Source organism: Leopardus geoffroyi, chromosome A2, assembly GCF_018350155.1.
Source record: "Leopardus geoffroyi isolate Oge1 chromosome A2, O.geoffroyi_Oge1_pat1.0, whole genome shotgun sequence".
Taxonomy (NCBI): Eukaryota; Metazoa; Chordata; class Mammalia; order Carnivora; family Felidae; genus Leopardus; species Leopardus geoffroyi.
Window position 1 is genome coordinate 56,877,922 of NC_059331.1, and position 27,198 is coordinate 56,905,119.

The 27,198-nt window shown below is 42.1% G+C and overlaps 1 protein-coding gene across 4 annotated transcripts in view; it reads right to left on the reverse strand.

The window, feature by feature from the left end:
- Positions 1-27,198, reverse strand: part of CFAP92 (cilia and flagella associated protein 92 (putative)) — a 79,767-nt gene that overhangs the window by 11,654 nt on the left and 40,915 nt on the right. For 2 of the 4 annotated variants that reach the window (XM_045493976.1, XM_045493977.1), the window contains 3 exons: positions 19,415-20,319; positions 13,895-14,089; positions 11,657-11,954 (listed from right to left, as the gene is read on the reverse strand). In XM_045493976.1, the coding sequence (XP_045349932.1) occupies positions 11,657-11,954; positions 13,895-14,089; positions 19,415-20,319 (1,398 nt within the window). Of the gene's footprint in view, positions 1-11,656; positions 11,955-13,894; positions 14,090-19,414; positions 20,320-27,198 lie in introns of those variants that run through there. The other 2 variants (XM_045493978.1, XM_045493979.1) reach the window with 2 other exon arrangements.

Consider the following 27,198-nt stretch of genomic DNA (forward strand, 5'->3'; position numbering starts at 1 on the left):
CCTAGGTATATGCCCAAAGGGATGAGTAGATGGGTCCAACAAAGAGGATCTGTACAAAAACACCATAGCAACTTTAGCCATAATAGCCTCCCCCAAAATACCCTGGAAAACAACACAAATGGAAATCAGGAGAACAAATAATTGTGGCATACGCATAATGGAAAACTGCACAGCAACAAATATGTAATAACATAAATCTTTATATTTGTGTAGCAAAAGAAGCCAGTGTGAGGATGCATGCTGTATGGTTCCATTATATAACATCCAACAAATAGCAAGCAAACCTATTCCATGATGACAGAATTCAAGATAGTAGTTAATTGGGAAGGAGTGTGGTACTTTTGGGGGTGATAGAAACCTTCTACCCCCGATCTGTGTAATGGTTTCACAGGTATGTGCATAGATGGAAATGACTGAGGCTATATACTTAAGATATATGCATTTTACGGTATTTGCTCTAAAAAGTATTACCAGAGACAAAGAGTCTTATCATATTTATAAAAATCAAATCAACAGGATAAAGCAGTCTTAAATTTGTGTATATCTAAAACATAAGCAAGCAGATAGAAAGCAAAACCAGGAGAGAAGAAACAAATCCATAATCCTATTTGGAGATTTTAACAGACTTCCCCTAGTAACTGAGAGAAGAAACAGAATTTAAAGATCAGGATAGAGGTTTGAAAAACAAAGCAAAGTTGATGTATTTGGAACACTGTCAACAACTGCAGGATATATTTTTTTTTCTCAAATACTCTGGAACACTTTCCAAAACTGACCTTGTCTGGATTGTAAAATATCAACAAAGGATGGAAATTATACAGAATATATTCTCTGACAGCAGTGCATAGAACTGAAAAACAAACAGAGGTAACAAAAAGCCCAAAGTATTTGGAAATTACAGAATATACTATTAGCTAATCCACTGATCAAACAAAAAATGAAAATGGATAGTAGAAAACATTTTTAACTGAGTCATGAAAATACAATGTATAAAAATGGGGATGCACTTGATGTTCATAGGAAATTTTTAGCCAAAATAAACACACTAAGATAATAAAATGACACATATCTGAAAATAACCAAAACATCCATCTGAAGAAATCAGAAAAAGCAGAGCAAATTCAAGCCAGAGAAAGTAAGAAGAAGGAATAAGAGCAGAAATCAATAGGAAATAAGTGTACAATATGGAATCAAAAAACAACAGAGACAGTGGTTCTTTGAAGAAAATAATACATTCGTAAATGCAATTTCAATAAAGATCTCAGTCTCCCATAAACAAACTCATGTATGAAAAGCAACTTGATCTGACAGAACAGGCAACATAAATCATTTGGGAAGGGATGGGCATTTAAGCAAAACGCTGGTACCATTGATCATGTGGAAGAAATGAAATTAGAGTCCTACCCTCATACAAAAAATACATTCCTGATAGATCCAAAATGTAAATATGATGAACAAAAATTTAAATCTTTTTAGAAGAGGGGTGCCTGGGTGACTCCGTCGGTTAAGCATCCGACTTCGGCTCAGGTCATGATCTCGTGGTTCGTGGGTTCGAGCCCCACATCGGGCTCTGTGCTGACAGCTCAGAGCCTGGAGCCTGCTTCGGATTCTGTGTCTCCTCCTCTCTCTGCCCCTCCCCCACGTGTGCTCTGTCTCTCTCTCTCTGTCAAAAATAAACGTTAAAAAAAAATTTAAAGAAAAAAAAGGGGGGTTGCACCTGGGTGTCTCAGGCGGTTGAATGTCCAACTTTGGCTCAGGTCATGATCTCACAGTTGGTGAGCTTGAGCCCCACATCGGGCTCTGTGCTGACAGCTCAGAGCCTGGAGCCTGTTTCAGATTCTGTCTCCCCCTCTCTCTCTGCCCCTACCCCACTAGTACTCTCTGTCTCTCTCTCTCTCAAAAATAAATATCAAAAAAACCTTAAATACCAACAAGTACAAATTAAGAGGGCAAACAAAATGAAGGAAAGCCCTTCAAGCTTCAGTGAAAAACAAAAAGCTCCCACCTCGACACCGAGGTGAACACTAAGGATTAAGGGAAAGTTTTAAAAGATTCCAGAGGAGATGACAGTCTAGTTAAAAAGGAAAAAGGATCAGGTGGGTATCAGACTTACCCACAATTCTTGATTTTAGAAAGCGATGGTTTTGGTGGGTGGTGGGGGGAAGGCTGCGTGCAGGGATTTGAAAGCATAATCTCAAAAACAGTTCAGGTGCTATTCAAGTGCAAAGACAATGATAACCATTGACCTGCAAGCACCCTGAAAGTTCATTATCTACAAAAACTTTCTGAAAGAAAAAAAAAAACAAGTAAAGCAAAGGATTAAGTAGACACGACAAGCACACATCATCGCAAGAATAGAAATAAGTAAAAATTTGAAGTTAGCTAGGAGAAAGACAGGACTTCTAGTACGGTGGAGTAAGGAGTCCAATCCTTCCGTCAAAAAACAATAAAACTGGACAAAACCATCAAAAGCAACCACTGGAAACTGTCTTTTTAATGTTTACCTATTTTTGAGAAAGAGACAGAGTGCAAGCAGGGGAGGGGCAGAGAGACAGGGAGACACAGAATCTGAAGCAGGCTCCAGGCTCCAAGCTGTCAGCACAGAGCTCGAACTCACAAACAGCAAGATCATGACCTGAGCCAAAGTCGGATTTACCAACTGAGCCACCCAGGTGCCCCTTAGGTGTCCAGTTTTCAACCAAAACTTAGGAGACATGTAAAGAAATAGTAAATTGTAAACCTTATTCAGGAAAATAAAGTAGTCACTAGAAACCGTCCAGTAGGTCCAGCTGGTTGACTTTAGCAAAGATTTTGATGTGGCTATTACTACAAAAAAAAAAAAAAAAAAAAAAAAAAAACCTAAAGAAAATTATTTCAAAAATTTAAAGAAAGTATACCCCAAGTCAAGAAATACACAAAATCTGAGGGGTGCCTGGGTGGCTCAGTTGGTTGAGCATCAGATTTCAGCTCAGGTCATGATCTCACAGCTCGTGAGTTCGAGCCCCACTTTGGGCTCTGTGTTGACAGCTCAGAGCCTGGAGCTTGCTTCGGATTCTGTGTCTCCCTCTCTCTCTGCCCCTCCTCTGCTCACACTCTGTCCCTCTCTCAAAAAATAAACATTTAAAAAAAAGACATAGGTAATCTGAATTAAAAAAAGCTACAGGAAGACTCTGCATTTATATCATACAGTCACTGAAATGAAAAATGCACTAGAGGGACACAACAGATTTAAGCAGACAAAGAATCTGAACCCGAAGATAGAGATTATCCAAGCTGAGGAACAGAAACAAAAGAATATATTTTTTTTTGCATTTGTTTATTTTTGAGGGACAGAGAGAGAGAGAGCGTGAGCAGGGGAGGGGCAGAGAGAGAGGGAGACACAGAATCCAAAGCAGGCTCTAGGCTCTGAGCTGTCAGCACAGAGCCCGACGCGGGGCTCGTACTCACAAACCGCGAGATTATGACCTGAGCCAAAATCAGACGCTTAACTGATTGAGCCACCCAGGTGCCCCAAAAGAATATTTTTTTTTAATTAATAGTGCCTCAAGACGTATGGGATATTAATAAGTGAACCAACATGCACATAATGGAAGTCTGAGAAGGGAGGGTGGGGAGAGAGGAAGAAGCCGCAAAAAGTATTGAAGAACTAAAGACCCGAAACATTAATCTACTGATCTAGGGAAGCTCAATAAACCCCAAGTAGGATAAATATAGAGAGATCTACACCTGTACATATTAGAGTCAAACAGTTGAAAGAAAAATGATAAAAATCTTAGAAACAGCAAGGAAAAAAAATGACTCATGACTCATCATGTACAAGGAAATATGATTTAATGGCTAAACATCAACAGAAACAACAGAGACACAATGTAATAACATTTTCAAAGAAAAAAAAAGTTCTTGGTAAATATACCATGAATTCTGTGTCCCGCAAAAACCATCTTTCAAAATCGAAGGTCAATAAAGATATCCTCTGATAAAGGTAGAATTTGTTGGTAGTAACCTGCAAATTATCAAATATACTAAAGGAAATCCTTTAAAGCTGAGAATAAATGACATCAGATGGTAACTAGAATTTACATTTAAAAAATCACTGGAAGGGGTACCTGGATGGCTCAGTCAGTTGAGCGTCTGACTTTGGCTCAAGTCATGATCTCACAGCCCATGAGTTTGAGCCCCTCCTTGGGCTCTCTTCTGCCAGTGCAGAGCCCATTTTGGATCCTCTGCCTTCTCTCTGCCCCTCCCCCCTCAAAAATAAATGTTTGAAAAATCACTGGAAAAGATAAATATGTGGTAAATATAAAATATTATATACATTTTTCCTTCTCTCAACTTTTAAAAGACCTGACTGCATAAAACAATAATAACACCATATTTGGGGATTACTGCATATATAGATATAACAATAATAAAATAAAGGAGTGGGAGGAAACAGCTATATAGCAGAACAGTTTCTACATTTACCCAAATAAAGCTAGTGATAATCTGAAGTAGATTGTGCTTAAGATGCATATTATAGATGAATCCTAGAGAAACCACTAGGAAATCATTTTTTTAAGAAAAAAATCCATGAAGGAATTAAAGTGGTACAACTTTATATCTGTTCAACACAAAAGGAGGCAGTAAAGGAACAACAGAGAATCTAAATTAATATTAAATATATAAAAAACAAGACATAAATCGAACCATATCAAAAATTATATTACTCATAAATGGACAAACAGCAAAGATTGTCAGACTGGACTTTAAAAAAAGGATGCAGATATCTGCTGTCTACAGAATACACATATTAGATGTAAAGGCACAGTTTGAAAGTCAAAGGGGTGGAAAAATATATAGTATGCAAACCAGAAAAGAGCTGGTGTGAGTACATTAATATAAGACAAAATGGTGTTTTAGACAAGACATGTTATTAGAAACAAAAGAGATATTTCATAATGATTAAAGTGTCAGTTCATCAAGAAGATATAAACACAAACACGCCTAACAACAGAGCCCCAAAAGACAGTAAGAAAAATTTAACAGAATTGACAGGAGAAATAGACAATTCGACCATCAATAGAGACTTCAATACCTCAATCCAATCATTGAAACTGAGAAAGGAAAATCAATGACACAGAAGACCTGAACAACACTATTGCCAGCTTATCATCCTGCCATTTATACAACATTCCTCCCAATGTCAGAAAAGTATATATTCCTTTCAAGCCTGAGGATGTATCTAGGCCATAAAACAAATTGTAATAAATTTCATTCAATAGAAATCATACAAAGTACATTCCCTAGTCACAACGGAATTAAATTCGAAATTTCTAAAAGCCACAATGGAAATTATAAAATATTTTTTGGTGAATGAAATGAAAATACTACATACTAAGTTTATGGGATGCATCTAATGTAGAGTTTAGGGGGAAATTTGTAGCTGGAAACACATGCATAAAAAAAGATCCAAATCGAAAACCTGACTTTACTCCTTAAGAAACTAGAGTCACAGGGGCGCCTGGGTGGCTCAGTCGGTTAACTGTCCAACGTCAGCTCAGGTCATGATCTCACAGTTCGTGGGTTGAAGCGCCACATCGGGTTCTGTGCTAACAGCTTGGAGCCTGGAGCCTGCTTTGGATCCTCTGTCTCCTTCTCTCTCTGCCCTTCCCCCTCTCGTGCTCTTTCTCTCTTTCAAAAATAAACATTAAAAAATTATAAAAAAAAAAAAAAAAAACCTAGAGTCACAAAATGAATCCAAATAAGCAGAAGAAAGAAATCATAATACAGTTTAGAGCAGAAAAACATGAAATAGAAAAATAGAGAAAATGAACAAATTCCAAAAATGTTTTTTGAGGGGCGCCTGGGTGGCTCAGTTGGTTAAGCATCTGACTTCGGCTCAGGTCATGATCTCACAGTTTGTGAGTTCAAACCCTGTGTCAGGCTCTGTGCTGATGGCCCAGAACCTGGAGCCTGCTTGGTTTCTGTGTCTCCTTCTCTTCTCTCTGCTCCTCCCCTGCTCACGCTCTCTCTCTCAAAAATAAACATTTAAAAAAAAAATGCTCTTCCTGCTGTTCCTGTTTTTTCAAAAATGGTTCTTCAAAAAGACCACCAACATTGGCAAATCTTTAGCTAGAATGACCAAGAAAGAAAAATGTACAAATTAGTAAAATCAGGAGTGATAGAGGAGACACTCCACTGACTTTACAGAAACTAAAAGGATTATAGGAGAGTACTATGACCAAGTATATGAGAGCAAACTGGAGGGCTTACATCTAATGGATAAATTCCTAGAAAGACACAAGTTATCAAACCTGTCTTAAGAAAGAGATATCTGAATAGACTTATAACAAATAAAGAGATCAAATCAGCCTTTTACCCACCAAGGAAAGCTCAGGCTTGGACGGAGTCACTGGTTCATTCTACCAAACAATGAGAGAATGAATACCAACAGTTCACTTGTTTCCAGAATATAGAAGGGGAGGAAACACCAACTCATTTTACAGGGCCAGTATTCCATGGGTACCAAGGTGAGGCAAAGCTATCACAAGAAAAATACAAAATATTAGCAAACTAAATTCAGAAACACATAGATAAAAAGCCATGCACCATGATCAAGTGGGATGTATTCCAGGAATGAAAGGATGTTTTAATGTCCAAACATCAAGTAACGTCATACACCATATGAATAAAAGACAAGAACAACAATGTGTGCAGGGGAAAGAAGGCATTTGACAGAATCCAACATTTATTCATGATGAAAACTCTCAACACACTAAGACTACAAGGAAACTTCCTCAACCTCAAACCTGTAGCATACCCCAAACCTGTAGTTAATATCCAACTCCATGGTCAAAGATTGCTTTCCCCAAGATCAGGAAGAAAACAAGCATGTCTGCTCTTACCGCTCCTATTTGACACTGACCTTTATACTACAGGTTGTAGGCAGTACAAATGGAAGCGAAGGGAGGATTATAGAATGAATGCCCCCCCGACACCCCATTCATGCATTGAATCCCTAATCCCCAATGTGGCTGTATTTGGGTAAGGAAGCAATTACGGTTAGATGAGTAAGAGTGGGGGGACTCTGATCTGACAGGATTAATGTCCTTATGAGAGGAGGAACCAGGGGGCCCACTGTCTTTCTCCCCACGCCAAAGAAGAGCCACAGAGAGGGGCGCCTGGGTGGCTCAGTCAGTTGAGTGTCCGACTTCAGCTCAGGTTGTGATCTCATGGTTCCTGAGTTTAAGCCCTGCGTCTGGCTCTGTGCTGACAGCTCGGAGCCTGGAGCCTGCTTTGGATTCTGTGTCTCCCTCTCTCTCTCTCTCTGCCCCTCCCCTGCTCATGCTCTCTCTCTCTCTCTTTCTCAAAAGTAAATAAACATTAAAGAAAAAAAGAAAAGAGCACACAGTGAGATGCAGCCACCTATAAGCCAAGAGAAGAGGCCTCAGAATGAGATCTACTCTACCAGCATATTGATCCTGACTTCCCAACCCCCAGGACTGTGAGAAAAGCACTTTCTGACATTTAAGCCACCCGACCGTTGTGTTCTGTATGACAATCTGCATAGACTAATGCAGGAAGGAAGGGTATCCAGCTTGGGAAGGAAGAAGTAAAGAGATCTTTATCCAGGGATGACATGATCCAGTTTCCAAAGATTTCAGGATAAGAAATCAATATACAGAAGCCAACTGTATTTCTGTTATTGCAACAATTCAAAAATTAAATAATTCAGCTCACAACAGCAAAGATTTCATCAGGTGTAAGGCCTGTGTGTGACAGCTACAGAGCTTACTGAAGGATATTACAGAAGACCCAAAAGAAGTCTAGACGTTCCATGTTCATGAATCACAAGCCTCAAAACTGTCAATATGGCAATTCTCCCCGAAACTGATCTACATATTCAATATAAGCCTCAGGAAAATCCCCACAAGTTGTTTTTTTTTTTAATAAATTGGCAAGGTGATCCTAAAATTATATAGAAATGCAAGGGACCCAAAATAGTCTAACAATTTTGAAAAAGAAGTTAAAAGACTTTATACAACCCATTTTCAAAACTGCCTGTAAAGCTATAGTAATCAAGATAATGTGGGGCTCGTGTAAGGACAGGCATCTAAGTCAATGGAGTATAACAGAGCCTAGAAATAAACCTTTGCATTTCTCATCAATGTATTCTTAGGGACGGTGCGGGGATAGTTCATCTTTTTGAAAAGCGGTGCTAGAACGATTGGATATCCACATGCAAAAAAGATGAATTTAGATCCTTACCTTCCATTATGCATGCACACAAAAAATTGGTAAAGATGCTTTAAAGTCTAAAAGTAAGCCAAAACTCCAAATCCCCTAGAAGGCAGCACAGGAGAAAATCTTTGTGAGCTTGGGTTAAGCAGAGCCCTGAGCTATGTCACCAAAAGCATGATCAATAAGACAAAGACACTGATAAACTGGAATTCATCAAAATTAGAAGCCTTTACACATCAAGAGTTTTTCCTACCACAATTAAGAAAGAGACAAGCCACATATACAGAGAAAATATTTGCAAATCATAGTTCTGATTAAGCAACTATATCCAAAATAAAGATCTCTTACAATTCAACAAGAAAACAACCTGATTTTAAAACATGTAAAATATATGAATAGTTACCAGAGATATATAAATCATTAATAAGTACATTAAGAGATATCCAATGGGTATCTGGGTGGCTCAGTTGGTTAAGCGTCTGACTCTTGATTTCAGCTCAGGTCATGATCACACGGTTCATGGATTCAATTTGACCTGGCATTTGACCTGGCATCAGGCTCCATACTGGCAGTGTGGAGCCTGCTTTGCATTCTCTCTCTCTCTCTCTCTCTCTCTCTCTCTCTGCCCCTCTCCAGCTCATGCCCTCACTCTCTCTCAACATAAATAAATGAATGAATGAATGAATGAATGAATGAATGAAAAAAGACTGACAGTAACAAGTGTTTGCGAGGATGTGGAGAAACCAACTCTTGGAGTGCTTTTTGTGGTGTAAAATGGTACAACTTCATTGTCAAACTGCTTGAAAATATCTTAAAATGTTAAATTTACCACATGACCCAGCAATTCTCTATCTAGGTTTCTACTTGAGAGAAATGAAAATACATTTTCACATAATGATCTGTATGCAAATGTTCAAACCAGTGATACTCATAAGAGTCCCAAACTAGAAACAATACAAATTTCACCAAGTGGGGAATGAATAAGTAAACATGTGATACACCCATGGGTGCCTGGGTGGCTCAGTTGGTTAAGCATCTGACTCTTGATTTGGGGTCAGGTCATGATCTCACAGTTCGTGAGTTCAAGCCCTGCATCAGACTTCACGCTGACAGCACAGAGCCTGCTTGGGATTCTGTCTCTTTCTCTCTCTGCCCCTCCCTGCTCGCTCTGTCTCACTCTCAAAATAAATAAATACACATTAAACAAAACTTTCAATGTGATACATCCAATCAATGGAATACCATTCATCAATTTTAAAAAGGAACTATTGATACATTCTGCGACATGGATGAACCTCAGATTATACTCAGTGAAAGAAGCCAGACACAAAAGGTCACGTGTTGTCTGATTCCATTTACATGAAATGTATAGAAAAGGCAAATCTGTAGAGACAAAAAGTAGATCACTGGTTACCTAGGGCTGGAGGTGGTAACAGGGATTGACTTCAAACAGCAATAGGGAAAAATTTTATGGGGATGGAAATGTTCTAAAACTGGATTGTGTTGTACACAACTCCACAAATTTGCTTAAAAATTACTGATTTATATACACTTACAATGATTAAATTTTATGGTATGTAAATTATATCTTAGAGTAAAAATAGAAAAATTAAGTTATGGCTGGGTTTCAATGATTGATTATAACATGGATAAGCTACTTAAGGCCATTTGAAATTAGCAATAACTGAGATAATAGAAACAATATTTCCAAGTGGTTTCAATAAAATACAGATGATAGGAAGATATTAATTGTACAAACATATTACGAAATTCTATACAGGCATATTTTTATAAAATCTTCAAGGCCCTGTGTTAAATGGCATTAACAAAACAGTGTTAACCCATAAATGAATGTGATACATTTGTGTACTTGAATGCATGTGTGCGCAAGTGTGTACCTGTGTAAGTGCATTGAGAAGGTAGAATAAGGGGGTCAGGGAAGACTGCTCATAGTCTCAGTGGTTTGACTTTTTTCTAGGACTGTATCTAGGTCTTGTTTTGTTCTGAAATTTCTAAGACATTTCAGGCAAATAACAATCGCAACATACAATACATGTAACACTTTACAGAATGTGGTCAAGGATGTGTACAGAAGAAAATGTGTAGCCTTTCTTATTAAATAAGGAAGAATAAAAATGAATGAAATAGTCAACTCAAGAAGCTAGAAAGGTGCAGCCACTGTGGAAAACAGTATGGCGGTGCCTCAGAAAATTAAAAATAACGACTACCATATGATCCAGTAATTCCACTACTGGGTATTTACTCAAAGAAAATGAAAACACTAATTTGAAAAGATACATGCACATCTATGTTGACTGCAGCAGTATTTACAATAGCCAAGATGGGGAAACAGCCCAAGTGTCCATCAACTGATTAATGGATAAGGAGATGTGGTATATATGTACAATGGGATATTACTCAGCCATAAAAAAAGAATGAGATCTTGCCATTTGCAATAACACGGATGGGGTTAGAGAATATAATGCTAATTACAGTAAGTCAGAGAAAGACAAATACCGTATGATTTCTCTTATATGTAGAGTCTAAAAATAAAGCAAATGAACAAACAAAAAACAAATAGACTCTTAAAACAAACTGGTAGTTTCCAGAGGGAATGTGAGTGGAGGGATGGGTGAAATAGATAAAAGGGATTAAGAGGTACAAATGTCCAATTATAAAATAAATAAGCCACAGAGATTCAAATTACGACATGGGGAATATGGTCAATAATACTGTAATAATGTTTTTTGGTGACAGATGGTGACTACACTTACTAACCGTATGCCAATTATACTTCAATAATAAAATTTAAAGAAGCTAGAAAGAAGAGAAAAAGTTTTAAAAGATGATAACAGATAAAAAGCTGAAGTTAATTAGAAAACAGACCAGAGAAAAAGCAGATTGATGAATCCAAGAACTGGTTCTTTTGAAAAAAACAAAAACCTGAACACAAATGGGAAAACAACCTCTTTGCTGGTTTTCATAAACAATATCCACTTGCAAAGCTCACAAACTTCTTTCTGAACTTTTCTCTCCCTGGAGATTGGGGGGAGGGAGGTGCTTCAGACAGACCATGGGTGGACAAGTTCAAGTCATACCTTGGATGTCAGTGTTTTAAGCCTTCTTGGTGGCTGTGGAGAGAAGGAGATTTTCCTTAGCGCCCAGCCTTCAAGGTGAACTCCGGGGCCAAGGTAAAGGTGAGAACACCTAAGAGCGTTCCTTTTCACTTTCAGGAATGATGGGTACCTGACGGCTGGGAGTGAATGCTTCTGACCTGGTTCAGCCCCCAACCCGGCACCTCTTAAGCAACCTGCCCGGGATCCCAGGAGAGCAGGTACAGGAACTGGTCATCTGCCCTGTATCCCCTGTGGTGACTGGACAGCCCAGGTGGGGCAAAGGCCTGGGACCCCTGACCCGGGGAGGAGAGAGTGCCCACCTGGATCAGGCTGCGCTCCTGGCCTCTGTTCTTTAGCGCCATGGCGTTCCGCCACCGCAGATACTTCTCCTGGTGGGCTTGGATCTCATAAGCGAGGTCAGATTTCTGACCTCGGAAGTCCTCGAGATTGGGGGCGGGAGGAGTTGGCAAGACCGACGGTTTTCCATCTGTGAGGCCTTCTTGTGAAATGGGCAGCCCCAGCTCTTGGCTCAAGTCTTTGACCATGGCGGAGGATGGCAGCAGGTCTCCTGTGATCACCTCCCTGAGTTTGCTGCTGTGATAGCAGATGCAGTAGATCCTGAAATGCAGAGGGCCCCCCCCCCCGCAACACAGCCTCGTCTAACCTTTCAAGATGGGTGAAAGCAGCCCCATTTCACAACACCAAAGGAAGCTCAGAGGTTGGCCAGCTGGTCCCAGATCACAGACCTCATACACGCAGAGTTTAGACTCCACTCGGACGAGCCCACAAAACGCAATGCCCCCTTTGCCCTCTCCTCCCAGCCCCCAGAAATTAAGGGCTTTCCACAGTCCACTCTGATTATTTTTCTGCTACCGTGGCCTTATTCCACGCCTGTCACCAACCTGTGCCCCATCAAGGTATAGCCCCAACCAGCTAGCTGGTCAGGGGTGTGGATCTCAGAGCTCCTGCCGCAGGAGGAAGGCACTACACACACAGCCTCATGTCTCCACAAAGCTCAGGACTGAGCGGCCACCACCCACGCCCCCCCCCACGTCCCCTGCCCTGAGACTCCTCCTCGCTGCCTTCTCCTGGGGGGGCCGGTGCACCTTGGGCACTTGGCTGACGCTGATGTTCTACAACATACACATAGCAGCTGTTACTTGCTGCTCACTGTCTCTGACACTCCCAAGGTCCACCGCGAGGGGGCATGCCTGAGAATGGCGGGCTCTGCCTCTCACCCGCTGAGCTCTCTGGCCACCATGGGACCTTGCAGATGGGAATAAAGCCACGATGAGGGCAGCGGCCCAGGATGCAGCCAGCACTTCATAAATAGCGGTTTTCTTCCCTTTCCCCAACACCTCCCCACCCCAGCTACTTCCTGTCACCAGCAGGGCAGGACAGGGCAGGGTCCAGCCTCCTCTGACTGACTGCCAAGGCTCTGGACACCCCCATGTCCCAGCACCTCCCCACCATGAGCCTGAGGCCCACTGCACACACGACCCTTCCTGAGTTGCAGCTTCGGCCTACTGTTTCAGGGCTACCCTGCCTAGCCCCTCAGGCAGACCCGCACATGGAGAAGTGGGAAATAATAGGACTAAGTCCTCTTTCTCCACGTCCGGGATCTCTCCCTTCCTCTCTCTCTTGCCTCTGCCCTCTCCTTCATTAATACATTCAATCAGCTGGGCGCCACGTCTCGGCCACGGCTGTTGCTGCTTTTAAAGGTGTAAAGAGACAGTCGGTACCCCTGCCCCAGACGGCAGTGAGAGGACTTGTCCACCTGATGAATGCCCGCTCACTGACGTTCAAGGTCAGCCTTTCCTGACCTCCCGAAAGAACCAGCCACAGTCCTTCGCTGCCCCCACGAAGCCTGGCACAGGCTGGCCAGGGTCCCAGGAGCCCCACCGCACTATGCTTTCTCCGTCTCTGCTTCCAAACTGGGTGTGCCTCATTCGGCTCCACTGCTACCGGGCAGTGTCTGTTCCCTACGTGAAGGGAGGAGGTCCTCCTGGAGCACGAGCCGTGCTCAACCCAGCTGGAGCAGCACACAGCTTCCCAGGGTTGAGCACAGATTAAGGCATGCCCTGTTTAAGATCTAGATCTTTGGAGGATGCCTTTCTGACGGTGGCTTTCTGGACAGGCCGCTGGGGAAGAAGCCAACAAAAGCAAACATCCAGTTGGTAGAGACAACTGCTGCAGGCCTGGTGGATCTGGTTCCGGTCCTCATCACTCACTGGGAAAAGGGGTTTTAACCCCCCCCCCCCCACCACGCACTGTTCACGCTGTTCTAGGCTATTATTCCCCAAGAGCAGCAGAGAGCATCATGTGACCCCTGTTCAAGTCAACCGCCCTCCCTTCCCCAGTGCGATTCCAAAACCCCCTCAGTGGGGGGGGGAGGGGCATGACAGAAGCTCGGGGTCCCTCGAAACTGTGCTCCACTCCTGGTTCAACTCCTTTGGGCATGAAGAGTATCAACAACTGCCCCCGGAGGGACCCCCCCACGAGGCCCCGGCACCCGCCCCGAGGGAGGGGACCTTCATCTCCGTGACAGCCGGGCACACCTGGTCAGGGCCTGGAAGGTCTTCTCTGGAACGGTGTTGCGGACATAGAGCACCGAGTGCTTCATGAGCTGCGACAGCGGCTTGAAGAGGTGCACTTGGTACAGGACGGTCTCCAGGTCTGCGTACAGACGGTGGCGAAACAGAAGAGCGGAGTTGTAGAGCACCTTGCATTTCCCGTGTTCTGCTTTGGTGTTTCTGCAAGGAGCCCGCAGGGCAGGGTTTTACCAGCACCGCTCTGCAGGCCCCCAGAATGCTCCGCGGTTTTGCCCTTTGGCAAGAGCCTTTTCCTTTTCTTTTCCCTTCCTTTCTCTTTTTGCTTGTTTAAAAACACACAAGCAGAGGGGCGCCTGTGTGGCTCAGTCGGTTGAGCATCCGCCTTTGGCTCAGGTCATGATCTCACAGCTCCTGAGTTCGAGCCCCATGTCAGGCTCTGTGCTGACAATCCTACTTCAGATTCTATATCTCCCTCTCTCTTTCTCTGTCCCTTCTCTGCTCATGCTCTGTCTCTCTCTCTCTCAAAAATAAATAAACATTAAGAGGTACAAACTTCTAGTTATAAAATAAATAAGTCACAGGGATGTAATGTGCAGCACAGGGAATAGAGTCTATAATATTTAATAAACTTTGTACAGTTACGGATGGTAATCCGATCTACCATGGTGATCATTTTGCAGTGCATACAAATATCAAATCACTGTCCTGTACACCTGGAACTAATATAATATTGTAAGTCAATTATAATTCAATTAAAAAGAAAAGAAGACTTGGGGTGCCTGGGTGGCTCAGTCGGTTAAACGGCCGACTTCGGCTCAGGTCATGATCTCGCGGTCCGTGGGTTCGAGCCCCGCGTCGGGCTCTGTGCTGACAGCTCAGAGCCTGGAGCCTGTTTCAGATTCTGTGTCTCCCTCTCTCTCTGACCCTCCCCCACTCATGCTCTCTCTCTGTCTCAAAAATAAATAAACGTTAAAAAAAAAGAAAAAAAAAAGAAAAAAAGACTTATGTCCACGTAAAAACCTGTACGTCATTGTTCACGGCAGCTTCATATGTAAAAGTCAAAAACTGGGAATAACCAAAAGGTCTCTCAATAAATGGATGGTTCAACTGTGGTACATCCATTTCATGAAATACTAATCAGCAACAAAGAGGAATGAGCTATTGACATACACAAAAGCTCGCATGGACCTGTCACAATCTATACTGAGTGGAGAAAACCCAATCTCCTAACGTCATATACTGTATGATTCCATTAATATGCAAGATTATACACAGATGAAAAAATTAAGGAGATGGAAAACAGGACGGAGAAAGAGGGTGGAACTTCATTAGCGTAGTGGTCATACAAATTTGTATTTGACCAACTGGCACAGACAACACACACATTGTATTGGTGTCAGCGTCCTGGTTTAGATATTGTACTGTACTTAGGTAAGATGTAACCACTGTGGGGAAAGGGTCTGTGAGATCTCTGTGACATTCTTTAAGCTTCCTGTGAATCCATAAGTATCTCAAAATAAAAAGTTGAGGGGCGCCTGAGTGGCTCAGTCGGTCGAGCATCCGACTTTGGCTCAGGTCACGATCTCGCGGTTTGTGAGTTCGAGCCCCACGTCAAGCTCTGTACTGACGGCTCGGAGCCTGGAGCCTGCTTCGGATTCTGTGTCTCCCTCTCTCTCTGCCCCTCCCCTACTCGTGCATTCTCTCTCTCAAAAATAACCATTAAAATTTTTTTTAGAAAGTTGAAAATATACACAGATTTTTAATCCAGCTGGAATTGATATGTGTGAATGGTTCAATGTAGGAAATTATTTTCCTTTTTTCTTCTGGATAAACAATTATCCCAACACCATTTTTTGAAAAAATTTTCTCCTTTCCTCAGTTTTTTTTTTTTTTGCCCACTAAAGGTACTTTTCTTTTTTATTTATAACGTTTATTTATTTTGAGAAAGAGAGAGAACATGAGCAGAGGAAGGCAGAGAGAATCCCAAGCAGGCTCTACACTGTCTGCGCAAAGCCCAACACGGGGTTTGAACTCACAAACTGTGAGATCATGGCCTGAGCTGAAACCAAGAGTTGGTCACTTAACCCAACTGAGCCACCCAGGTGCCCCCCAGAGGTATTTTTCAACTGAGATTTAATTCACACTCCATACAATTCATTCGTTTAATGTGTATACTTCAATCGTTTTTACTCATGAAACATGAGATTATGATCTGAGCAAGAGTCAGATGCTTAACCAACTAAGCCACCCAGGTGCCCCCCAATGGCTATTATAATCTTGTTATAAAGTTATATACTGTTTAGCATGGATATATAGTCTCATTTACCTTGGGCATTTACCTCGGAGTGGGGCTGGTAGGTCAAATAGTAACTCTTTTGAGGAACTGCCAGACTATTTTCCAAAGTGACTACACCATCTAATTCACCTAATTCTTACCAGCAGTGAATAACAATTCTGATTTCTCCACATCCTTGTCAACACTTGCTATAATCTGATGTTTTTATTCTAGCCAGACTAGTGGGTGTAAAGTGATATTGCATTATGTAAATTCACGCTTTTAATGCATTTAAAATTCATTCCCACTGATTTTTCAATCTGCATATGTCATATGTCAAGTTACCACTTACATGTAGGTCTCTTTTTGGATTTTCTATTACATCCCATACATCTGCTTGTCTATCCCTGAACCAATACATGATCTTAATCACTGTGGTTTTATCATGAGTCCCGATATCTAGTAGAGCAAGTTCTCCCATCTTGTTCTTATTCAAGAATGTATTTTTTGCAGGCTGATGTAAATTCATAAATCAGCTTTTCAAGTTCCATACTTTTGAAAAAGTGGCATTTTTAAATTGATATTGCATTGAATCTATATATCCAATTTGGGGATAACTGACACCTCTACATTATTACGTGTTCAAATCCATGAACATGGTATGTCTCTTCGCTTATTTAGGTTTTCTTTAATGTTTCTAAAAGTTCCATAGTATTCATGATAGAGGTCTTCCACTCCTTTATGTTGAATTTATTCATGTGAATTTCATATTTTTATGATACTTAAAAGTATTAACTTTTTTAAAAATGATTTTTGTATGTAGATAGTATTCAGACATTCAATAGATTTTTACATTAACTTTTATATCCAGAAACCTCTAAACTATCTCCTCTGAAAACATTTTTATATATTTGGAATTTCTTGTACATATTTAAGTTTATTGACATAGTTTACAATGCTTATTTCAATCTCTGCAACATCTATCAATCATTTTCAGCCTTTCTTCTTTTCCTAATGTAAGTATTTAAGTCTATAAAGTTTCCTCTAAATAACACTTTAACATTACCCCACAAATTTAGATATTATACTCTTTTCATTAGTGTTCAATTCAACAATGTCTAAATTATATTACAATTTCTCTTTTGACTCATGGGTTACTTGGAAGTATTTGCTAATTTCCAAGCTTGTAAAATTTTTTCTTGGTTAGTAATTTTTTATTTGTAGTTAATTTAACTGGGGTCCATGAACATACTTTATATCATTTCTCCTACTGGGAAAATACTGTTCATTGAGATACAAGATCATACCATACCCCCCGACTTAGCCAAACTACAACATTTGAGGTCATAGTCCCCAAAACTGCCCTGATTTCTGATACCAACTGAAGTTCAGGGGGTTCCTAATACCACCCCCAGGCTCACCAATTATTCAACTTATTGAAAGCTGTTATACTCACACAGCTTATTACAGGGAAAGGATACAATTAAAATCAGCCAGAGGAAGAGACATAGGGCAGGGTACAGGATGGTTCCAAACACCAAGATTCCATTGCTCTTTCCTCATGGAGTCAGGATGTATCACCCTTATGACACTGATGGGACAATATGCAGAGAGAAGTTCCCCCAAGCCCTAGTGTGTAGAGTTCTTATTTGGGCTCCATTACAGAGACATGACCAATTTACTGCGTGATTGCCCACATGGCAATCTCAGTCTCTAGACCAACCAACACTGCAAGACCAAAGCCCCAATCCTAACTCACACTGTTGGTCCATCTGGCATGGTCAACCTGTATCCTATGATTATCAGGTGAGACTGGTCCCATTCTAAGATCTAGTGCAGTCAGCCCCCATCCTAAACAAAGGCACTTATATACGGTATGACATATGTCACCTCCCAGAAGCCAAGGAAGGGCAAAGGCCAGACCTTTTAGGCAAGGCCAGATTCTTCACCACACACTGTAAGTCTGCCCTTTTTAATTGTAACAATTCAATGGTTTTGAGTATATTAACAATGTTGTGCGATCGCAAACATTAATTCTAGAAAATTTTCATCACCCCAAAAAGAAACTGTACCCATTATCGGTCACTCCCCACTTCTCCCTCATCCTTCCCCTGAGACCTTGGGAACCACTAATCTTCTGTCTCTGTGGATTTGACTATTCTAGACATTTCGTATAAACAGAATCATTCAACATGTGGCCTTTTATGCCCAGCTTCTTTTACTTGGTATGTTTTCAAGCTTCATCCATGTTGAAGTACGTGGATCAGTACTTCGTTCCTTTTTCATGGCTGAACATTATTCATGTGTATGGATATATCACATCTTGTTCATTGGTTGCAGCACATTTGACTTGTTTCCGCTTTGTGACTATTATAAATAATGATGCTGTGAACATTCCTGTACAAGTTTTTGTGTGGACTTATGTTTTCAGTTCTCTTGGGCAGGTAACTAGACATATTGCCACCTTCTCCACAGTGCCTCTTGGCCCACTAGCACATCAAGACAGGTCCCCACAGGGCCGCTCTTCCCTCCTGGGTGGATGCACTCAACCTCAGGACTACCTGCTATTGTCATCATCTGGGTCCTGGGGCATCTGAACTCCAAAGACAGAGAGAGGGTGTTCCCAGACTAAAACAGGGAGGTCCTTTTAACCCGAACTAGGATACATGCAAATAATGAAAGGAAAAGAGAATTGTCAGGAAACCAAAACTAAAGAATGGAAGGACCATAAGGGGCCACCTGCTCTAGCCCCGAATCAGACACTTGAATTGCCTCTCCAATATCCCCACTGAGCAGTCATCAGGTGCTCCTGGAGGCCATCAGGGAAGGGAAACCCTCTGCACCTGAGGCAGCTTTCCCAGCCCCAAAATAATCAGAAAGGCCTTCCTTGGGGTGAGTTGAAATCTATTTCCCTGTAGTGTCCATCTTACGGCCATATAGAACATTCTTCTCCCTGTTAGCCAAGTAGGCCCCTCAGAAGTGTGAAGGCAGACCCATTTTCCTCAACCACCCTCTCTTCTAGATGCCCCTAAAGTCTTCTCTTCATCCAAAGGCAAGCAACTGCTTCTGTGATCAAGGCCAAGTACAGAGCCCTGTAAAGTGCTTTACAATAAACCCCAAGAAGAACTGAATCAGCATATCCTTCTCACAGATGAACATACTGAACTTGATCCTGGCTTCAAAAGATTTCCCCACTCACTCAGCATCCAGACATGATGACTTTTACATGAAACACAAAACCACGCACTCACCGGCTTTGATGGCTGTCCCACAGCCGCTTTAAACCTTGGTCAGCCAAACCTTCCAGAATGAGAAGATGGATCTTCCCATCCAGCAGGTGGAAGCCAGTGAGCACATCCAGGTCCTGCCTTTCCTGGATCCTCATGTGCATCTTAAAGGCAGACAGAATCTGCTGGATGTTCCCAGCAGAGTAGGCGTCCAGATCAAGGGCCTTGGCATTGATCATGGAGATGTCCTGCAGCAGGCTGGAGAGGAGGGAGATCTTTCTGGAGTCAAACACGAAAATTATGCGGCCAAACAGGGTGCCTGTAAGTTCAGGGTCAGGGGCTTCGGCTCTGGCCCGCAGTGGCACTGCAATGTCCACCCGCAGCTTGAGCTGGGAGTTGGCTTCAAGGTAGTTGCCCATGGGCACTGAGCTGTGCTGAAAGCCATCTGTGGGGACCCGAAACCCCACAACCTTCCTGCTCCTGCCATCCCGGCCATGGTGTGTGGGCTTGGGCTCACACCTGTGGATGGGGACAACCAAGTTCAAGTACTTGTGGCCAAGGAGAAGGTCGGCAAAACTGACCTTGGCAACCCCATAAGGGTCCCATATCTTGTTTTGGGATTCAAAGGGGTTGTTCTCTGTCTCTTCCGGAGAGATGAGGGCCTGGAGGTTGAGGTGTGAATCCAAGGGGTCATCCCCAAACAGGGTGGGCTTCCGGGAATACTCTTCTAACTTGCGGTCCCTGTCGTGAACCTCCACAACCATGGGGGGCCCCTCCAGGTATTCCCTCAAGTCACTGGGCTGCATTGGCCCAAGAAAGATGACATTGATGTCCTGGAAGTAGATGTGTACTCCATGGGGCTTCCCCTCCGTCTTGTGAACTGGAGTCTTAAAGAACTTGTACTTGCAGTACACGGGGGTGCACAGCCTCTAGGAGAGAGTAAGGTGACGACAGATCACCAGGATGCAGTGGCAGTCATCCTGCCTCCTCTTTAAAGAAAGAATCCCACACGGGCTCAAATCCTAATGTCGCATTTGTCACCTGCAGCCCCTGTGGCCTGGATTTCCTCATCCACAAATACTGATGAAAAGCCTGCTCTGCCAGGTAACCCCTGGGATTAGGTGACATATGTGAAAGCACCAAGATGGTGGCTGACACAAGACAAGGGCTTAATAAGTATTAAGTCACTATTTCCTCCTCCCAAACTGAGTGTCATGATGACAGTCCACGTGCATTTTGCACACCTGTATTTTTACTTCCAAGCCCAGGGCTAGGTGCAGAAAAGGCGGAGGTAAGTGGTTTTTAGGAAAGGTAATCCATATTTCCCAGACATCCATCTGGAGGGCATGGGCTCACCTTCAGCATATCACTAGGTATTCAAGGAGAAAGATACAAGGTGAGGAAAGGCTCAAAGGTTTGGGGCTTAAGAGGGCATGGAGAATGAGATGGAAAGGAGGGACAGAAAACAGGGAATCTTGCAACTTAACCTTGGGGCTAAGATTTTATTATCAAAAGTTATCCCTTATGCAAGTTTATGATCTGAATTCATACCCCAAGTGTACTACTTATTTTACACAGAAACTGAAAATTTACTTTTAAATAATCCTGGGCTGGTATGCTCCCAGGTACCTGGGAGAAGCAATCAAGAAACCTAGAGAAATCCACATTCAACCTTGGCCTCAAAGAATCCCCACAGATAACGTCCAATTAAATGTGAGCTCATAGTAAAAAATCACAAAATAACTAAGGTAAAAGGTACTACTAGCAAAATTGGTTGCACGAAGGCATAAGATATTAGAATTATCAGATACATATAAACTAAATATATTTGGTTATGTGTATAAAAAGGAATATCAAGGTCAAATCTATTGTATTTCAATTTACTGGTGATGAATAAAGATATCACCTAGAATACCATAAAAACATAAAATGCCTAGAAAGAAATGCAATAAAAGATGTGTAAGACCTGTACACACTGAAAACTACAAACTATTGCAGAGAGAAATTAAAGAAAATCTAAATAGAGAAATACACAGTTTTCATGGTCAGAAAAATGCAATTAATTCTAGATGAATCATAGACCTAAATACAAAAGCTGAAATTTTACATCTTCTAGAAGAAGACATAGGAGAGAATCTTCATGAACGAAGGATAAGATCTCTTTGACAGGACACAAAAAAGCACTAGTTATAACAGCCAGAGTTAATAAAATGGACTTTGTCAAATAAAGTCGAGTCCTCAACTGTTATAAAATATGGGCAATACCTAAACATCTGATAAAGGACTTGTATGCAGACTATAAAAAGAACATCTATAAAACAATAATAAAAAAGAAAAATTAAAACTGGTCAAGATGAACTTTAAAATTTGGCTAAATGGAGTAAGCACATCTGCCACATATCTCCCGGTGAATGCAACCAAAAATTGTAGACAGAATGCATGGAGCTGCTGTCAGAGGTCTCTGGAAAGTAAAAGGTAATGGGCAGATTGCAGAAAGAGAACAAACTCAAAGTACAACCAATCTAGCTGTGAGTTTCCTGGATTTTATCTTCCTCCTGTATGTCACAGACTGGATTCAAAAGGAAGCTGAATCCCAGAATTGTGCACCAGGCATTGACAGAGGTCTAAGAGAAGCCCTTTCTTTCTGTTCTAAAGAATGGGAGGAGGGACTCCCCCCCCACCCCGCTCCCCCGCCACTACAGGATACAAAGAGTAGAGGTTGGGGAGGATCTCCTGTTGTCTTTCTCTCCTGGCCCTGCCCTCATTCAAGTTCAAGTTCCAACGCTGCAATCTGATGGCAGTGGCAGCAACTGGGCAGGCACTGAAAAATCTTTTGTTTGTTTTTTGAAGGTTTTAAGTAATAAATACACCCAATGTGGAACTCAAACTTACAACCCCGAGATCAAGAGTCACATGCTCTACCAACTGACCCAGACAACCACCCCAAAGGCACCTAAAAATCCAAAAGAGGGAAATCCTCTTTGACCAAAGGAACTGTGATACGAAGTGTGTGGCACACCCTCGCTATTGTTTTTACTCTACATATCTTCCCACCACCTATTCTCAGAAGCAGTCCAAGTCCCAGGAAAGGCATGTTAGAGTGGAAACACTAAAGATACACCTTTCAAGCCAGCAGACCAGGAAGAGGATTCCTGAGGAACTGGAGAGTGTAGATAGGAGGAAAATCAAGAAAAGGATTCCATAAAGCTATGTGTAAACTTGAGCTTATACCTGAACTATGCATGTGTGGATCTGGCCTTAAGCAGCATACCAGGCGTTCTGAGAACTGAACTATAGAGAGACCACTGCACAGGTCTCAGAATAGCCCCTGAGTAGTGCACATGCAGCACAGGCTTAAATATCACTACAAAATCTTTGAATACTGAATTGGCCTTAAAACCACAGCTACAGAAGGTAAACTGGAAATTACACCTTCACCCTAACTGTGGTTATTGTCTAATAAAACAAAGAAACCAACATTCTCCATAGGATTTAAAAAGACTCAGGCGCTCATAACATAATATTTAAAATGTCTAAGATATAATCCAAAATTACTTGACATACAAAGAACTAGGAATTATCGGGGGAGAGACAACCAACAAATGCCAACTCTGAGATGACATGAATAGTGGAGTTATCAGATGAAAACTTTAAGACCACAATTATAATCATTCTCCAACAAGTAACTGCAAACATTTTTGAAACAAATGGAAGGTAACCAGTCTCAGCAAATAGAAACAATAACAAAGAACCAAAGGGAAATTTTAGAACTAAAAAATATAACTGAAATTAAATATTTGCTGGATGGCCCAAAGAACAAAATGGAGACGGCAGAGGAACAAGTATGTGACCTTGAGGATAGATCAATAGAAAATATGCAACCTGAACACATAGAGAAAGAGAGACTGAAAATTAAAAGTAAACTGAGCCTCAAGGACCTGTGGGACAATATGAAAAGGTCTCACATTTGTATCATCAGAGCTCTAGGAGGAGAGAAGAAACTTGTATAAAAGATATCTGAGGAGGCTGGGAAGATGGCAGAGTAGGAGGACCCTAAGCACACACTTCTTCCCACAGATACAACGAGATAATGCTCACATCAGTGTAAATAACCCAGAAAATGATCTGAAGACTAACAGAACAACTCCACAACTAAAGGTAGAGAAGAGGTCACATCAAAGAAGGTGGGAAGGGGAAAGACATGGTTTGGGAAAGAGACGAACTGTGTCTGTATGTGGTGGGGAAGGAGCCAATGTTGCAGAGAAGGCCAAAAAATAGACTTTCACACCAGGGAGCCCACGAAGGGAAGACGAATCCCCATAACATGTGGTATTGAAAGAAAGAGGGGCTGAGTTTTGTGACTGAGACTTAAAGCCTAGAATTTTAGAAATCAGTAGATTCAGCCCTGGGAGAGCCCAGAAGACATTAGAAAGTAGAGTTCTCACCCTTAAAGAGACAGCATAACAAACAACCCAGGCAGACACAGCCTAGAAGCAGCAGTTTGAAAAATGCCAGGGGTGGCGGGGGCAGAGAAGAGGGAGAGTGATTCACTCATCGCAAATCATGGCCCAGAGAGGCAGGGATAACAGGGAAACCTCTCCAGGAACAAAGGAGCTGGCAGGTGCCATTTCCCTCCCCTACCCCCAGCAAAAACATACGGCCACCTGCGGGAACCAGTGCATCACTGACACTCACTACCTAACTGGCTTACACCAAGGTCTCCCCAACTCCACAAACTTTGGTAGACCTACCCTTCCCAGTCATGCTTGCCTCAGTCCCCACACTGCAGGGCCCCTCTCCCAGAAAACGGGCACAAACTGCACCAACACCTCATCTCCCGACCTGCATATTTTGTGGGACCTTAGTTCTAGCAAGAGCAGCTGTGCTGGCAGGTCTCATTTCACAAGCAGACCAGTGCACACCTTATTAAAATGCACCCCACTCCTGCTGGGAGCCAAACACTGCCCACAACAGGCAAAAACAGCCTCTGCAAGCAACTGGACTGAAAAAAAGGGAGGGTGCCAGGACTCAACAGCAGGGTATAAACAACACACACAGGAGGCACTCCCTGAAGCGCCAGGTCCCAGGGAACAGGGGACACTGCAGAGCCACTATAGGACTTTTTCTTCATAAGACCATTACCTTCAAGAGCAGGAGAAGTAGCTGACTTTCCTAACACAGAGAAACAGTCACAGAGAGTTAGACAAAATGAGGAGACAGAGAAAGATGTCCCAAATGAAAGAACAGGACCAAACCATAGCAAGAGACATAAGCAAAATGGATAGAAGTAATATGCCTGATAGAGAAGTTAAAGTAATGATCGCAGGGGCGCCTGGGTGGCGCAGTCGGTTAAGCGTCTGACTTCGGCCAGGTCACGATCTCACGGTCCGTGAGTTCGAGTCCCGCGTCAGGCTCTGGGCTGATGGCTCAGAGCCTGGAGCCTGTTTCCGATTCTGTGTCTCCCTCTCTCTCTGCCCCTCCCCTGTTCATGCTCTGTCTCTCTCTGTCCCAAAAATAAATAAACGTTGAAAAAAAAATAAAAAAAATAAAGTAATGATCATAAAGATGCTCACTGGAGAAAATAGTGCAGGACTTCAGTGAGATCCTCAACAAAGAGATAAAAAAAGAATCAATCAGAGATGAAGAACAAAATAAGTGAAATTTAAAATACATTTGATGGAATAAACAGGAGGCTAGATGAAGCAGAGGAATGATTTAATAACCTGGAAGACAGTAAAGTAACCAAGATGAGCAAATGAGACAACAAAAATTATGCAAATTGAGAATAGTGTTAGGAAACTCAGCAACTCCATCAAGCATAATAACTTTCATATTATAGGGATCTCAGAAGGGGGCGCGTGGGTGCTCAGTCAATTAAGCATCTGACTCTTGATTTTGGCTCAAGTCATGATCTCACTGTCATGAGATAGAGCCCCTTGTCAGTCTCGGTGCTGGGCATGGAGCCTGCTTAAGATTCTCTTTCTCCCTCTCTCTCTCTCTGCCCCCCCCCCAACACGTGCTCTCTCAAAAACAAACAAGCAAAATTTTTAATAAAATATAAGGATCCCAAAAGAAGAAGAGAAAGAAAAGACATCAGAAAGTTTATTTAAAGGGGGGCCTGGGTGGCTCTGGCGGTTAACCGACTGACTTCAGCTCAGGTCATGATCTCGCACTTTGTGAGTTTGAGCCTCTGCACTGACAGCTCAGAGCCTGGAGCCCATTTCAGATTCTGTGTCTCCCTCTCTCTGCCGCTGCCCCACTCATGCTCTGTCTCCCTTCCTTCGAAAATTAACAAACATTAAAAAAGAAGAGCCCATGCACCAAAAACCATAAAATACCTAAGAATAAATCTAACCAAAGAGGTGAAAAATCTATACACTGAAAACTATAGAAAGCTTACGAAAGAAAATGAAGAAGACACAAAAAAATGGAAAAAGATTCCATGCTCCTGGATAGGAAGAACAAATATTGTTAAAATGCCAATACTACCCAAAGCAATCTACATATTTGATGCAATCCCTACCAAAATAACACCAGCATTCTTCACAGAGCTGGAACAAACAATCTTAAAATTTGTATGGAACCAGAAAAGACGCCAAATAGCCAAAGCAATCTTGAAAAAGAAAACCAAAGCAGGAGGCATCTCAATCCCGGACTTCAAGCTGTATTACAAAGCTGTAACCATGAAGACAGTATGGTACTGGCACAGAACAGACACTCAGATCAATGGAACAGAATAGAGAACACAGAAATGGACCCACAAATGTATGGCCAACTAATCTTTGACAAAGCAGGAGAGAATATCCAATGGAATCAAGACAGTCTCGTCAGCAAGTGGTGCTGGGAAAACTGGACACACTGACATGCAGAAAAATGAACATGGACCACTTTCTTACACCATACACAAAAATAAACTCAAATTGGATGAAAGACCTAAATGTAAGGCAGGAAGCCATCAAAATCCTCAAGGAGAAAGCAGGCAAAAACTTCTTTGATCGTAGCTGCAGCAATTTCTTTTTAAATATTTCTTTTAATGTTTTTTTTATTTATTTTTGAGACAGAGACAGACAGAGCATGAGCAGGGGAGGGGCAGAGAGAGAGACACACACAGAATCCAAAGCAGACTCCAGGCTCTGAGCTGTCAGCACAGAGTCCAACGCGGGGCTTGAACTCATGGAGTGTGAGATCATGACCTGAACCGAAGTCAGATGCCCAACCTACTGAGCCACCCAGGCGCCCCTAGCTGCAGCAACTTCTTAACACGTCTCCAGACACAAGGGAAACAAAAGCAAAAATGAACTACTGGGACTTCATCAAAATTAAAAGCTTCTGCACAGTAAAGAAACAATCAGCAAAACTAAAAGGCAAGTGACAGAATGGGAGAAGATATTTGTAAACAACATGGCAGAGAAAGGGTCAGTATCCAAAATCTATAAAGATCTTATCCAACTCAACACCCAAAAAACAAATAAGCCAGTGAAGAAATGGGCAAAAGACAGGAATAGACACTTCTCCAAAGAAGACATCCAGATGGCCAACTGACACATGAAAAAATGCTCAACATCACTCATCATCAAGCAAACACAAATCAAAACCACAATGAGATACCACCTCACACCTGTCAGAATGGCTAACATTAACAACTCAGGCAACAACAGATGTTGGCGAGGATGCAGAGATACAGGATCTCTTTTGCACTGGTGGTGGGAATGCAAACTGGGGCAGCCACTCTGGAAAACAGTATGGAGGGTCCTCAAAAAATTAAAAATAGAACTACCCTACAACCCAACAATTTCAGTACTAGGCAT